Raw genomic sequence first — 16028 nt, forward strand, 5'->3', positions numbered from 1 at the left:
GGCTGGCATAGACACATGGGAATGCTATTGGCAATTGAGCAAGCTTTTTGAAGAGTGGAATTTGCTGGGTTTGGAGATGGGCTTGGACTCTTGACTTCAGCTCCCCAGGGAGTTGACACCTGCCCCTCCCTAGCCGACACACATCTCTCTCTCTCTACCTCTTTGCTGTGGGCTGCAGAGTTGCGAAAGCCAGGTCTTTATTTAAGCCCTTCAGAAACAATGCCACAAGTGAATATATACAACATGTGATTGTATGACTATATGAGGCGATGATGACTGTTTTGGAAGCATATGTAGTTTCCGAGCAGAGGATTTTCTGCTGTATATATAGAGAGCTTCTGGATGCATGTGCAGCTGTCTAGCTTGGGTCCTGCTCAGTTTCGAACAAGAAAAAAAAGTGTTGTAAGTAAGGCACATGTGCTGGGAGAAATGGGCACGTATCTAGGTTCCGAACCTTGCATTTTGGCAATTCAGAGTGGCTTTCTGTGTGTTTATTGGGGCAGGGGGTGAGCGTGCATGCACAAAGCTTTGTGTAAAGCTCAGTTTGATCCTTTTTGACCAATACAATCTTCCCTTCTCTCCTTGTGAGGCTGATAAAAAGACAGCAGGGAGGAAAGAAACAGAAGCAAAGTAACCTAAGGCTGCAATCCTAACCCTGCGTAGCTGGGAGTAAGAGCCATAGGATGCTGCCTAATATTGAATCAGACTATTGGTTCATCTAGCTCAGTACATTTGCTAGCAGCAGCTCTCCAGGGTCTTAGGCAGGAGTCTTCCATCAGTCCTATCTGGAGATGCTCGCGCAAAGCAGCCACAAAACAAATCCTAGTCCCATCTTCTTTCATAGTTATTCCAGTATCCAGACTATGATACGTTTGTGCTTCGTCTGACCTAAATCAGGGGCAGGGAGGCTCCACAGAGGCTGAATGTGGCCTCCTAGGCCTGATTGTGTGGCCTTTGGGACTCTTCCCCAGGCCACATCCCCTCTGCCCAAGCCACAACATTCCCCAGCCCTGCTTTTGAGTACTTTTGCCTGCCTGGAATGTGCTTTTCAACTGTGATAGCACCTCCTGCTTTCCTGGATAGGGAGGTGTGTGTGTGTTAAGATATTTGTGTGACTGGAATACAGCCTCCTATCCAAAGGTAAAAGGTAATCTTTCCCCCACCCCCTTTGCCTCTGGCTCCTCCCACCACTGCCATGCATACACATGTGCACACACACACAACATGTTGCCTATCAAGGTTTCTCTGCCCCATTTCCCTGCTTTTCAGCCACCATGAGATGGATGAGGCTGCAGCTTTGGAAGGATCCAAAGAATCCCAGTTTTGGTCCTATTCTGAGTGAGTGCTTTCCTTTCCTGGAAAGAGTGTAAGAGCAGCTGCACAGAGCTGAATTGTGGGATCCTTGGCTGCTGTCCCAGCTATGCCCTCTTGTTAATTTTGGCCCCAGATACACCTGCTGTCTTGCTGGAGTTGCATCTGCATTTGGAGCTGAGGTCTACTTTTGGTAAAAGCTGTGCAGTCTCCAGAGCTCTTGAGAAGTCAGAGCCAGCTTCCAAGCATTCTTGAGCCTTCTGGTCTCTCTCACTCCCCCTTTCTCTCATACAAAGAGGAGGGCAGGGGGGTGGAAAACCCCAAACTCATCATTTATAACAAGCTACTTGAACATAAATCCTTAAGGAGACATCTTGGTTTATTCTGAAATATAGTTGGGTATGCTGGAAAGGCTTAATTGGAAGAATGCAACAGTTTCACTGAAACATCCTTAAAGCCTCAGGTAGGAGTGCTTTTTATATATACATAAAAACTACCCCAACACCTTTGGACCAGTTTGGGGAAGGGGCATGGCTCAGAGGGAGATTGCCTGCTTTGCATAAAGAGGCCCCCAATTTCAGTTCCTGAAATTTCAGTCAACAGAGCCTCCCAGAGCTGTCCTGTTTGAGGTATGTGGTCAAACAATGGGGAAAGGCTGTTGCATCCATAACCTCTGGCTTGTGCGCTTCCCAGAAGTATTTTGCTGGCCACTGCAGGAAGCAGGATGCTGAACTTGTTGGACCCAACTTGGTGTGATGCAGGTGTGAACCTCTTAAGGTTCTTCTGAAAGGCAGTGTGGTGTTGTGCTTAGAGAGTTGGACGAGAGCCAGAAAAACTAGGGTTCAAATCCCTGCTCAGCCAATAAGCTCACTGGGTGACTTCGGGGCCAGCTGCTATTTAGCCTGACTTACCTCTCAGGTTTGTTTTGACTATAATGTAGGGAAGAAAAGAACCACGTACATCACCTTGAGCTCCTTGGAAGAATGGTGGTATTTAAATGTAAGGCTGAATGAATGGATGCATAAGTAAATGTTGACTGCACCCAAGGCTTTTTTTCATTGCAACTCCATCAGGGGTGAGGAACATCAGATTCTGGCATCGTCCAGACATCTCTGGCCCTCCTTGAGCTTCTTTTTACCTGGGTGGAATGTGTCATTGAACTCTGATCATGCCTCTTGCTTCCCTCAATGGAGGATAGCAAGTTTTACAGAGCAAACCAGTCACTAAATCACACAGTTCAAACCTGGAGTTAACTCTCTTAGCAAAACATGATATTCATAGACTTGGCTGAGTTTCCGGCCTAAAGAGCACAGCAGCTCATGCACTGTAGACTCTATCTATAAAACCAGTTGCAGAGACTGCAAGTCCCCACTTCCCCATATCCGTCTATGTCTCCTCCCCTCTGGGGCTTCTTGTAAGCAATCAGAGACTGTGCCTGCTTGCAGTCTGTTGCTGCTCCACCCATTTCAGCCCTCTCCTGGTTCTGGGAGATGGGAGGAGGGGAGCTTGTTGCAGCAGCAGGGTGAGATACCAATGGCTCTTCATCAGCTTGACCCATCTTTGCCTCATGACCTCCCTCCTCTCACTTACCTGCTTCAGCTTCTGCCTCTGATTCTGGACTGCTCACTGCCACAGCCTCTTCCTTCTTTTGACACCTATCCTGTTACCTCCACCCAGTCTTCTCCCTCTTCTTCCTGTGACCACTCATTGTCTTCCTACTACCAATCCCTGGGTCATGAGCCTTTTTCCCTTGGGGGTTCCCATGTTTCTCTTTTTGCTTTTGCCTCTGGTCCCACCCACTGCTGCCATGTGGCCCTCAGGCATAGGAGCTAACTCCTAGGGGCTGAGGTCCTTTTGCTCCTCCCCCCCAAAATATTTGAGGGCATTGCCATTCAAACGGTGTGTGTGTGCTGAGTCTTGTGATCAATTATGTGCAGCAGTGCAGTGCTTACCTGCTGCCCCCCCCCAGTATTTTATGGAAGTTGGCACTCCTGCCCTTAGGAGGTTGCCCAGAAGGGAATGCAGTTCTCTGGCCGGAAAAGTCCCTCCGTTCCTGCCTTAAGTGAATGTTTAGTTAGTTGGTTTCAGCACATCAGGTTTACTGCACACAACTTAAAGGAGTTCAAAGCAATTTGTGAGGAAAGTGGAATACAGAGCTACATAATCCATTGGAACATACAAATATACTAAAAGTGCTACTCGAAAGTCACTTGAATAAGAATACTCAACCCGCACTCAAGAACTAATGCCAGAAATGGCTGCTAAAAGACAGGTCATGAATATACTAAGTGCCTCAGAAAATAATGAAAGTTGAAATGTGTTCTCTTTTTTCTTTTCTTTTCAGGGCCTCCCAGGTCTGCCCGGTTTACCAGGACCGCCTGGCAAGCGAGGCCCACGGGTAAGTAAAGCACAGGGGGAAAAGTGGGTGAATTTGCAGTGAGCCCCCCAAGTCAAAAGGCTGCCACATTTTCTAGCTGCAGGACACCTTTTGCTGTACAGCAAAGCTGAGGAACTCATGCACTCAGTGCTCACCTGTGGCTCCTAGAAGCTGTCAACATGTGACAGCGGCCACACCCTGGGAATGGCTTCAGGTGGCCGGCTAAACCAGGTGAGGGTAGCCGATGGGTCTCTAACCCATGGTGAATTATGGACTTCCCATGCATACGAAGACAGGCTCCGGTGGATTGAGTTGATGAGACCAATAGCAGGTCCAACAGTCAAGAGAGTGGTTTCTGCATGTGCTGTAGAGAGAAGTGAGGGGCAAATGGGACTCATCAGCCTGGGGAGGTAGCCCATATGGGAGAGGGAGGAAAACTCTGATCCTATACCTGCACTGCCTTGCAGGATATCTTCGGGAGAAGAAAAGCCTAAGGAGTAATCCCCACACAAATTCAATGTAGAGTCTCTAAGACGGTTAAATGGCGCCCCATATACCTCCTTCTGGCAACTCTTGCAGCCCCTTGGACCACATCAGCAAGGCCAAGAGGGGAGCCTTGTCGTCTGGGCAGCCCAGGACCTCCATACACCCTGCCCAGGCTTGTGGCCCACGGGAGGTCACTCCAGTGCTGCTAACGCAGCCCTTTTACTTCACTCATGGAGGCGCACTTCATTGTCTCTCATGACTGACGGATGATGCCTTGAATGTATGGTGTGAACAAATGTGGCTCCTGTCCTACCTGGAGATGCCATTGGGCATTGAACCTGGAGCCTTTTGCATGTGAGGCGGATGCTGTCATTGACCTAGGGCAGCTTAACTGTGAGAGGGAAGACTCAAGCTGTGGGTTGACAGGAAGCCGGCTTTGACTATTCCCCAGAGGGTGTGGAGAGTGAAGCCCGCTCCCTTTTGTCAAGTGTCTCTTTCCTGCACACTGGAAGGCTTTTCTTGAGGGGCCAAAGCGGGTGGGGGTGGAGAGGTAGGGAAGGAAAGAAAGTTTTTAAAGAAACGGTTTGTTTGGCTTCCCTTCAAATATGTAGCTCCTACTTCGGCAAACCAAAGGTCAGGGTGGAATCTATAGGTCAAGAGGAGAAAAGCTGCCATTTGTTTCCCCTCTACCCCGCCTCTGCTTCCCACTCGCTCTATCCATCCCCAAAAATTCACAAACATGAGCTGTGCAAACGAGCATCTAGACACTTCTTGACTAAGAATCCAGAATGTGGCAGAGAAGGCAAATTGCACCCACTTAACATTTCTATCTTTTTTCATTTTATTTTTTAAAAGAAGACCCTGAACCAACAAACTATTTTTAAAAAGAGGATGGGTGTGTGAAGGGGGTGCTTCTGAGGGATGGGGGTCGTTTACTGCAGCTACTTGTAGTGCTGCAACCGTTCTCCGGCTGGTGCTTTCTGGGTTTCCCAAAGAAGCAGACTCCCTCCCCCACCTCATGTGAATGGCATTCCATCCAGATTACGAGACCCACTACCTTTGGGAACTCCCCTTCTCCCTCCCCCTGCCCCACTCTTTTTGAGAGAGCACATTGCAGGATTGTTCTCTGGGTTTTGCTGCTGCTGCTGGTCCTCTGGCATAAAACGGCATCCCAAGGAGGAAACTTTCCATGGAATCTCAGAGACCATGAATGGGAGGTATTTTTCTGCCTTGGCTTGTTCTGCTGATGAGGAGGGTCAATGTGTGTGTGCGCATTCATGCGCATATGTGCGTGATATATACGCATACACACTTCAGACCCATCTGCAACTTACCCCAGTCACACCCCCAACTTCTACTTCTTTACACTCTTGTTGCAGATGTTTTTTTGCCCTTGAACTCCGGACAAATTCTTGAAGGTTTCCTTGATAATGCTTCTTGCTTGGCTAGTTGGATGGAGGATGGGGTGGGTGGGCTATGTCAGTGTGTTGTGCAGCTGTATAGTTCACATCCATTGCTCTGGCCGCATTTCCCTCTGGACCCTGCCTGCTATGAGTTTGTGGCCCCCAGAAGATTGCTGAAAAAGTTTCCACTCCCATGATTTCTCTTTGTGTGTGTGTGTGTGTGTATACAGTGTGTGTTTGTGTAACATTCACTTCAAACTAACTTGCCCCTCCCCACCATTATGTATATGCATAATGGTGCTTAGAATTTCCAGTCTATTCAGGATATCCAGTCTATTCAGGATGTTTTAAACCAGTGAAGGGTGAACTGGTGTGTATTCCGCAGGGGCAGCCGGTGTGATGCCCTCCAGGAACAGTTGGAAGCCATCAGCTCCAATCCATGTAGTCATTGGGGGATAGAGTTGCTGTCCTAAGACCCAGAGGGCTGCAACTGCCCCATCTGTGCAGCAGGTGCTGTGTGAAACTTTGATGTAGGGCCCATAGCTTGGATCCTGTTTGACCAGGATGTTACCCATAGATGAGTCTTTGCCATTTAGGTGTCTGTCTGTGCACAAACACTTATTACAGGACCATTGTGAAGAAATCACTTGAACATCAAAAGCAGCTATGCAAGTACTATTTGAGTCCTTTTTCACAGTCCCCCTTTTCATGTTTGGAATCAACAATTCCCCATGCCCCCAAGCCTCCTTAGCCTTCCACAATTGTGTGAGAAGCAAAAATTCAGTAGGCAAGCTCCCACACCCACTTTCATTATAGTGTCTGCAGGCAGGGGAAAGTTTCTCCTGCTAGATTTCTGCTTGGTGTGCGTCTGCTCAAGGTGCAGGCCTAGTAACAGAGGTGGCGACCATGGCCTGTGTCAACAGCTGCTGGATCTGTTGCTGCTGCATTTGGTGAACCTCTGAGCTGCAGGTGGCAGCTTCTCAGGGAAGTGCCTTCAGGCACTGACTCTGCCCAAAATTGGATCTGCCCTGGACAGGAAGGGTGTAAGAGCACTTCCTGTGCTGCTTGAGCCTTTCTTGAGCAACAAAGGCTCAGAGCTCTGGTTTGCCCTTCCACCTGGATGTGATCCTTGGTTCTGGCTTTTTGTTCCCCCTACAGCTTTTGGTTCCTTGCTCCTGGATCACCTCAGACTGTTCCCTGTAGCCCAGTCCTGTCAGCCTGTGGCTTGAGCTATCCTGTGGGAACCATTTTCAGCCCTCCCAGGCAACTTTATGGGAGTGGGTGGCTCCATGTGCTAATGGTGGGCAAGGCAAGAAACAAAAGTGGTTGGAGCAACAGAGGTTAATTTTATCATCTGTGCAAGCAAGAAGCATTGATCAGAGTTCAAGGAGACATTCTAGCCATGCCAAAGCACTCAATGAAGGAGCTAAACAGAGCTTGTGAGGCTTGCTTGTTACCTTGGCTCAGAGGTTTTCAATCTTTTTGAGTCCACAGCTCCCTTGACAACTGCATTCTTTCTGCAGTACCCCTGTGGGGCTCAGAAGCCCGATTATGTCCCCCCTTGCCTGCAGAGCTGGTAGCCTCTCACCCTTTTTCAAACACCCTCCCTTGTGGAGTGTTCCCTCAGCCTCCTCTCCCCTCCCCTCTCCTCAAGAGTCCTCTGGGCAGCTACAGCTGCCACCCGTGGTCTCTGAACTGCCCACCATGCCCCAAAGAGAGGTGCCTCCTCACACTGCCCCACAGGGGCCTGAGAAACACCCCCTGGCCAGCCCCAGAGGCACCATTCGCCTGGGGATTTTGTAGCCAGGGCTGCTGCAACAAATAGCTGCACAAGCCTTTGGGAGGCAGAGACATGAAAGGTCATCAGAAGAGGGAGGGAGGGAAGGAAAGAGGAACAGAGGACAGTGTTGCTCACGGCACCCCTGACCATCCTTCAAGGCACCCCAGGGTGCCACGGCCCGCTGGTTGAAAACCACTGCCTTGGCTTATTAAGCCACAATATGATCTTCTTAATGCTGCCACTGTTTGCAGTGTGTTTGTGGTTATACAAGAGCTTTCATAGAGGTCAGGTCCTGAGCAGGCAGCTCTGCAGCATTTGATCCTGAGCCAGAAATGGGTCGCTTCCAGGAAAGACACAAGGCAGGACTGTGCCCGTGGAGGAATGTTGTGGGTGGGAAAAGGGTGCAGGGCAAGTTTTGATGTTGACTTCCTTGTTTTCTCAGGGTCCTCCTGGCCCCCATGGGAATCCTGGCCGGCCTGGCCCACCTGGCGCTAAGGTAAGGGAAGAGACCGGCATGCTTGTGGGCCGCTGGGCATCTGTGAGCCATGGAAGATGATCAGATTTGCTGTAGTCCTGGCTACCAGATACCAGAGACTCACAGCAGGAGAAGTTTGTCACCACTTTGCTCAAACTTGTGTGGCCTCAACCTGGCTCCTTTCAGAAAGGCTGAAACCACCTTAGGTGGACTGCTGGTTCTACCAGCTCTACAATTGCAGCACCTACGCTAAGGCCAATTATGCTGATAAAAGATCAAGGAAGGTGTTCTAAAAACACCTGAAAGTGTTGCAGAAAAAATAGAAGCCGTTTCCTTCCTTTCTTTCTTCATTTCTTCTCTTCGTAGGTCGGTTGATGTCTTCAACACTCTTAATGTTCTAGAGAGGTGGGGGAAGCTTTCCACTAAACTGGCCTGCTGCCTCTGTCTGATTAAGAATTAGGCGGTAGAGATGTGTTGGTGGGTGACAGCTGTTCTGAATTTAAAAGTGCTGTTATACAGTCTGAAAAAGCGAGGTCATAAAAAAAAGGAGGGGGAGCGGAGCTAAAACCCAGTCCACTACCTTGTAGCCTTTTTGTAATTTATGTTCTTGCTGATGACTTCCAGATCATGTTTCTTTGTGTAGGGATCCCTCCCCCCCTTTTTAAAAAAGATTGGTTTTACAAGTCAGAATCGAAAGCTTTCATCTCTGATGCTTCTGGCCCTGCAAACTCCACATGAAATCTCTCAGAAACCCCAGTTTCTCTGAGCAAGTGTTAACCTCCTTGGTATCAGTAAGTCAGTGGGGGCTGGTCCATTACGGCAAAAGGGTCGCTGCCCCTCCACCCTCAGCCAGCCCCCACCTGCCTGCTTTCTTAGGACCCACCCACACTCTCGTTTGTCCCGCGATTTCCAGTGTTTTGTGTCAATCTGTTATTATGGGTCTGATAGCTTTTTGTGTTTTCTGGCTTGCCACTTTCACAAGGAAAACCCGCTGCTTACTGCTGAATCAGAACAAATGCCAGTCTGCAGAAAACCTGAAGAAAAAATTGTCCTGAACCAGTCCTAAAATAGCTCCTGAGCAGGAATTCACTTTCCAAGGAGCTGTGTTGGGGGAGGCCTGTTCACACATCCTCCCACCTGCCTCCTTTTGTTTATGCCGTATGATTGATTTATTTGGTTTTCTGATTCTCTGCCACGGATGGGCAGAGCTGAATGTGGAGACAACATGAAAAGTGGGCTATTGAAGATAGGAAGAATGAACAGGAAAACAAGGGTCTTCAGGGGTCTTTCCCTAAGTACAATCTGAGGCAAAAATCACAAGCCTGAATACCCAGCCCTGGATCAAATTAAAAACAGGGCATAGAGGTATGAACTTAAGGGAAACTGTGTCTGGCACTGTCTGTCTGCTTCCTCCTCCTTGATCTCAGTGTTGACTATGTAGAACTTGGCAGGAGACTTAACAAACATTAGTTGGCTCTGCCTGTCATTGGATATGGCTCCACCTACTGTTGGCCTCCCTGCCTTCCACTCAGGGCCAACTCAAGACATTTTGGCACCTGAGGTGAACCACAGAATGGTGCCCCCACCCCTGCCAGGGAAGAAGGGGTGAATGATGATTGACATCAGGAACAAGGGGGAAATAAAGATCCACATCAGGATCAGTTGCCCCTGTGGATCCTGTGGCCTGAGGCAATTGCCTCACCTTGCCTGGGGGATGGGCCGGCCCTGCTCCCACCCCACTAGTCCCAGACTTGGCCAGCTGGACCCCTGAACAGGAGCACTCTGCGCTGCAACATGTTACTGCAAGTCCCACTTGTTTTGCCTCTGTAATAAACAAAACTCAGAGAAGAAGTATGCCCTGCATTAGATAAAGATTTATTGTTGTAGGTGTTTTTTTTATATAAAAAAAATAGCAAACATAATATAAAAGAAAGAGCAGGGTGAGGAGAAATGAAAAAGGACCCACCCTGTAAACACAAATTCGCACACGCACACACACAGTTTCTGAATCAGATTGTTTGGAAAAAGCGAAGGGTGTAGATTAATATTTCTCTGTTGGGCGTGGATCAGCAAGTGAGGAGATGTGAGGAGATGTTGCCTGCTCAATTAGCAAGGTGTAGGTTAAAAACAGGACACTTCAGTGCCTAATTGAGAGCGGGTGCTTAATTAGCTCTGACAGCAATTGAGAGGGGTGTGGCTGCTGCGGGTTTGTTCCAAGGATGCAGTTCTCCAGAGGATCTTAGTAGCAGTGGGGCATTTTTTAAAAAATTGTGCCTTCATCCTTATGTGCCTCTTAAGGTTCCTTCCTTTTTTCCTTTTGGGCGGGGTCTGAATTGCACGGTGATTTAGACTTTCTGCAGGGGCTGTGAAGGTGAAGGGTCATAGCCTAGAGGCAGAGAATCCTAGGTTCAATTCCCAATGACATCTCCAGGTAGGGCTGGTAAAGCCTCCTTTCTGAGAGCTGCTGCCAGTCAGTGCCGACTATGCTGAGTTTAGATGGACCAGTGCTCTTCTGACTAAGTATTAGGCAGTTCCCAATATTGTTCCTATGTGGCCACCCAACTGTCACTTGTCAGGTTGTCACTATCTTCAGCTGCTGCCACCATCTTGCCGTTTTTGTGTTTCCATTTGTTGGCCTTTGGCAACAATCTCTGGCCTTGTGTCCAGTTAGTGGGGCTTTCTCCTCCCCACTTTTTTTAAAAAATGTTGTTGTTGTCATTATCAGGCAATCTCTTAATTTGAAAGGAACATCTGTTTGAGGCTGAGATGAGCTTCCTGCCTCATTAGCTGGCTAGGAAGGGGGGAGGTGATGTTTTCTGGATAACCCTCTGGAGCATGGAAGGTGGGGTAGAGGGCTCTCTCCTGTTTTGGAGAGTGAAGTTTATGGCTCTCCAGAGGATGGATGTGCTTGAATGTTTCCTGTAGCTCCAGATTGGTCTGTGTTGCCCGTAATGATATTGGGCAGCTTCATCTGGAAGCATAGCCTTGGCTTCTGGCTTGGAATTGGGAGCACAAAATGATCTCTCTCTAGCTTCATAGTTCCCCTGTCATAAGGGGCAGGGAAATCAGTCTTGTACTAGGCCAGGAGTGAGCGGATGTGCATTTGTTTTAAGTTTTGTTGGGTTCCTTGTATCCTGCTTTTCAGACAAGGGCAACCAAAACAATTAAGGGGATAGAGCGACTCCCCTATGAGGAAAGCTTGCAGCATTTGTGACTTTCTAGTATAGAGAAAAGGGGGAGTAAGTGGTGGTGTGATGGAAGTTTATTATGCATTAGGCATGGAGAAAGTGGATAGAGAAAAGCTTTTCTTCCCCTGTCATGACACTAAAACCTGTGGTCATCCAATGAAACTGAATGTTCAGGGTAGTTAAAAGAAAGTTCTCCTTCATGCAGTGCCTAATTAAACAATGGAACTTGCCTTCGTAAGAGACAGTAATGGCCACCAACTTGCATGGCTTTTAAAGAAGATTAGACAAATTCATGGAGGAGAGGGTTATCGATAGCTACTAGCTACAATGACTGTGCTCTGCCTCCACTAGGGCTGGGTGATATCTGTTTTTCAACATCATGATACAGTGGTACCTCGGGTTACATACGCTTCAGGTTACATACGCTTCAGGTTACAGACTCCGCTAACCCAGAAATATTACCTTGGGTTAAGAACTTTGCTTCAGGATGAGAACAGAAATCGTGCAGCAGTGGTGCGGCGGCAGCGGGAGGCCCCATTAGCTATAGTGGTGCTTCAGGTTAAGAATAGTTTCAGGTTAAGAACGGACCTCCGGAACGAATTAAGTACGTAACCAGAGGTACCACTGTATATCTCCAGCTAAACATTGCAATCAGTGTTAGAAACTGAGATATTAAGAAGCTAAATGGCACCTTAAACCTAGGTTCTGGGTGCAACAATGGAATGTCCAGGCACGCTTTTTTATAACAAGAATACAAAGCTGCAAATGAATGAGCTGCAGCTACAATATTATGTTCATTTTTCACACGGTCTAGTCCTTCCCCTGCCCACTCCCTAATATTTTTAAGAGGGTCTCTTCTCCAATCTTCAGAGAGTAACTGGAAGTGGGGAGGCAGGAAAAGGTCCTCTTTTCCTTCCCCTCTGCAGTTTTAATCTGAAATCTTAGGTGCACCACTGCACCCAGAGCTCAGAAACTGCCTGCACTCATGAAATTCCCTGTCGCAAAATGCGCCTGGAACAATGGGCGTTTCGAACACTGATTGCAATATACCAATGCATCACGATGTCTGAAATAAGGATGGTGCTATGTAGCAGCAATGGCTGCCTTCGTGGTTTTTCCTGCATTGTGATTTTTGCATAGCACACACAAACAGACACATCATGATTTGTGATATATAGCTGAGTAAAAAATTATGAAACCGGTATCACAATATGGACTTCAAACTGATTTTGGATTATATATTGCCCAGTCCGAGCCTCCACAGTGGGAAGCAGCAATTCTTCTGAATAACAGTGGATGGGAATTGTGTGGGCAGAGTTACTGTTTTGCTCAAGTCCTTCTTTCAGGCCTCTGGGAGGCCACTGTGAGAACAAGAGACTGGGCTAGATGGCCCACTGGCCTGATTCAGCCAGCCATTCTTCATAGAATCAAAGAACTGGAGCTGGAAAGAACCCTGAGGATCATCTAGTCCAACCCCCTGCAATGCAGGAATGTGCAGCCGTTCCATATGGCAATTGATCTGCGACTTTGGTGTTATCAGCACCATGCTCTAACCAACTGAGCTTCATAGGATCATTACCAGGGATGGACGCCTCTGTCAATTTCAATTTCAGTTTCTCATTTTTCCAATCTTAAGCTCAGTTCTCTACATTTCCATACCACTTGCCTCCTGGTTAAAAAGAAATAAAACGCTAAATAGAATTCATCACACCAGAATTTTCAAAATCTAATATCAGCTGCTGGGTTTCTTTGTTAGCAGTTGTCCTGAGTCCTGGAATTGTCCTCGCCTTTAAAAAAGGCTCTAAAGATGATCCTCCCAACTACAGTGGTACCTCGGGTTACAGACGCTTCAGGTTACAGACACTTCAGGTTACAGACTCCGCTAACCCAGAAATAGTACCTCAGGTTAAGAACTTTGCTTCAGGATGAGAACAGAAATCGCACGGCAGCAGTGGGAGGCCCCATTAGCTAAAGTGGTGCTTCAGGTTAAGAACAGTTTCAGGTTGAGAATGGACCTCCAGAACGAATTAAGTACGTAACCAGAGGTACCACTGTATCAGCCAATAGATTGCAATACAGTCATACCTCGGGATAAATACGCTTCAGGTTGAGCGCTTTCGGGTTGCGCTCCGCAGAGTCCCGGAAGTAACGGAGCATGTTACTTCCGGGTTTCGCCGCTTGCGCATGCGCAGACACTCAAAATGACGTCACGCGCATGTGCGGAAGCAGCAAAACGTGAACAGCAGACGCACTGTTGCATCTTACGTTCTTTTCAGGATGTGAATGGGGCTTCGGAATGGATCCTGTTTGCATCCCGAGGTACCACTGTAATTGGCAAACTTTATGCAAAAGCAGCTTCATAATAAACTAACTTTGCTTAGAAGAGGAAGTCATTTCAGCTGCTGAAGAAGCAGGATTTAGATAGGATAGATCCACCACAGATGGCTGCTTTTGTTCATTTGATTGGCACATATGCAAAATAAAATTCAAAATCTGGAGATACTCTCTGGTTTGCTTCTGTGAGATGACTACCTCCAACCCCCGAAGTTTGAGGACATTTCCGTGCCACTCCCTGCTCTTAAATGTAGCTGGCAATTTGCTCCTAGGCTTGAGATGAGGATGCCTTAGAAAGGAACTCCAGCTATGATAGCAGCTGCATGCAAAGTGGAATTATCTGCATGACTTCATTTTACCGCTTGGCAAAGCCGGTCAGTCTTCATTCAGAATTTGGGCAGCAATATCTGTACTGAATCAGCAGTGCTCTCTGCAGCCGTTTTCCAAGAATTATTTCCCAACTAACAGATCTCCTCTTGGCCTGGACTGAGGGGTGTGTGTGAATGTTGGGCTATTAAAGCGGGAAGTTGGAGCATTTGTGGGAATTAGAAGGATGATGCAGTTGATATTGCACCGAAACTAACGGGAATCACTGCTCATCCAACTGGGGTCCCTCCCCCCCACAACTGGGAAAGCACTGGTTGATTTTCTTTTCATTTAAAAAAAAAAGAATCCTTTTGTATTTATATAATAGCAATTTTCTTAAGAGAAGCTCCAAAGAATTTGACAACATTTTAGTTCTTCCACGTGGTTAGGAAGCTGAAGATAAAATTTCCACTTTTACAGAGGGGCTGGAGGTGAAATGAAGATGCAAATATACAGCTCTGGCTCTAGCAAGCTAAAAAGAAAGTTCAGTCACACAAATGCTCTGCATTTCCAGGCACAGGAAAACCCAAATTGCTGTTTGCGCTGATCTAGTGGTAAAAATAGGGTTTTCCTGGGGAAAGTATTGGCGGGGGGCGGGGCGGGGGGGGGGAACAGTGCTCCGGCACAGACAGGGAAAGACCTATGTCTAGAAAGTGAAGGGCAAAGGGTAAGTGTGGAGAAGCCCAGACTCAAAACACCAGACCTGTAAGAATTTCCGAGTGAGATTAACTGATGGAAGTGTTAATTATTTTTCTGCATATGCTGTGATCTATGGCAACAAATATGCAGATATAAAATCTGTGTAATAAGTCCACCTGCTATAACAGAAATGACCAACATACAGAATGCAAGATTGCATATTCTAAAACTGAACAAATCAAAATTATGTCATTGTAAAATATTGAGGTAAAGGTAAAGGGACCCCTGACCGTTAGGTCCAGTCATGACCGACTCTGGGGTTGTGGCGCTCATCTTGCTTTACTGGCCGAAGGAGCCGGTGTACAGCTTCCGGGTCATGTGGCCAGCATGACTAAGCAGCTTCTGGCAAACCAGAGCAGCGCACAGAAACGCCGTTTACCTTCCCGCCGGAGTGGTACCTATTTATCTACTTGCACTTGACGTGCTTTCAAAAAGCTAGGTGGGCAGGAGCAGGGACCAAGCAACAGGAGCTCACCCCGTTGCAGGGATTTGAACTGCCGACCTTCCAAACGGCAAGCCCTAGGCTCTGTAGTTTAGACCACAGCGCCACCCGCGTCCCAATATATTGAGTACATTATATGAAAAACCATGCAACACCCTTCATCTGTGCAGCTTTAGCCTTTACTGTATTTTGGTGACTAGGCACATAGGAAGCTGTTTTATATTGTCTCAGGCCATTGTTCCATCCTAGCATGGTTTTGCCTACCCTGACTGGCAGTGGCTATCCAGGATTTCAGACAGAGGCCTCTTGCAGTCTTGCCTGGAGATACTGCGAACTGAGCCAGGGACGTTTTGCAGGAGCTCTGCCACTGAGCTACTGCCCTAACACCTAAAAATAAAGTAAGATTCCAGTCCTCATGGTAATGAAAAAAGGGCTGAATTAAATAGGAACATAGGAAGCTGCTTTATACTGAGGCCAGTGATACATCTAGCTCTGTATTGTCTACATGTGTAATATTCTTCTGGGAAGACTAGAGAAGGACAGTTTTCTGTCCCCATTTTCCCCCACACTCCCAAGCACCTTGATAAGCACTGGTTGAAAACTTAGACTGGAGAGAACTGACAAATGAGCCATTGATCTGTTCCAGGGATGGAGAGCTACAGATCTCCAGATCCAGCCTTCCAGCCCTCCAGATATCTCTGTCTGGGCTGCAGGACTCTTCCTAGACTAGGGGTCAGCAAACTTTTTCAGCAGGGGGCCAGTCCACTGTCCCTCAGACCTTATGGGGGCTGGACTATATTTTTTTTGGTGGGGGGAATGAACAAATTCCTATGCCCCACAAATAACCCAGAGATGCATTTTAAATAAAAAGACACATTCTACTCATGTAAAAACATGCTGATTCTTGGACCATCTGCGGGCCGGGTTGAGAAGGCGATTGGGCCGGATCCGGCCTCCATGCCTTAGTTTGCCTACCCATGTTCTAGACCCAAACCTTTAGTGGCACTGCTCTTTTTCCCCCTTGAGTGATCTTTCCAGGCTGGAATATGTCCTTGAACTCTGAAGCTGCACCTTCACTTACAGGATGGAAGGTGGAGGGAGAAATGTTTGTGTCTTTTACAACTTTTACACCTCTTGCTCCAACCACTATTTCTGCTGGCTCTGCCC

At 47.6% G+C, this 16028-nt stretch overlaps 1 protein-coding gene across 1 annotated transcript in view; it reads left to right on the forward strand.

Annotated features, from left to right (window-relative positions):
- COL27A1 (collagen type XXVII alpha 1 chain) overlaps positions 1-16028 on the forward strand; it is a 262533-nt gene that overhangs the window by 33207 nt on the left and 213298 nt on the right. Inside the window, exons 4-5 of the mRNA XM_053374834.1 lie at positions 3656-3709; positions 7800-7853. Of these exons, the coding sequence (XP_053230809.1) occupies positions 3656-3709; positions 7800-7853 (108 nt within the window). The remainder of the gene's footprint in view (positions 1-3655; positions 3710-7799; positions 7854-16028) is intronic.

Source organism: Podarcis raffonei, chromosome Z (genome assembly GCF_027172205.1).
Source record: "Podarcis raffonei isolate rPodRaf1 chromosome Z, rPodRaf1.pri, whole genome shotgun sequence".
NCBI lineage: Eukaryota > Metazoa > Chordata > Lepidosauria > Squamata > Lacertidae > Podarcis > Podarcis raffonei.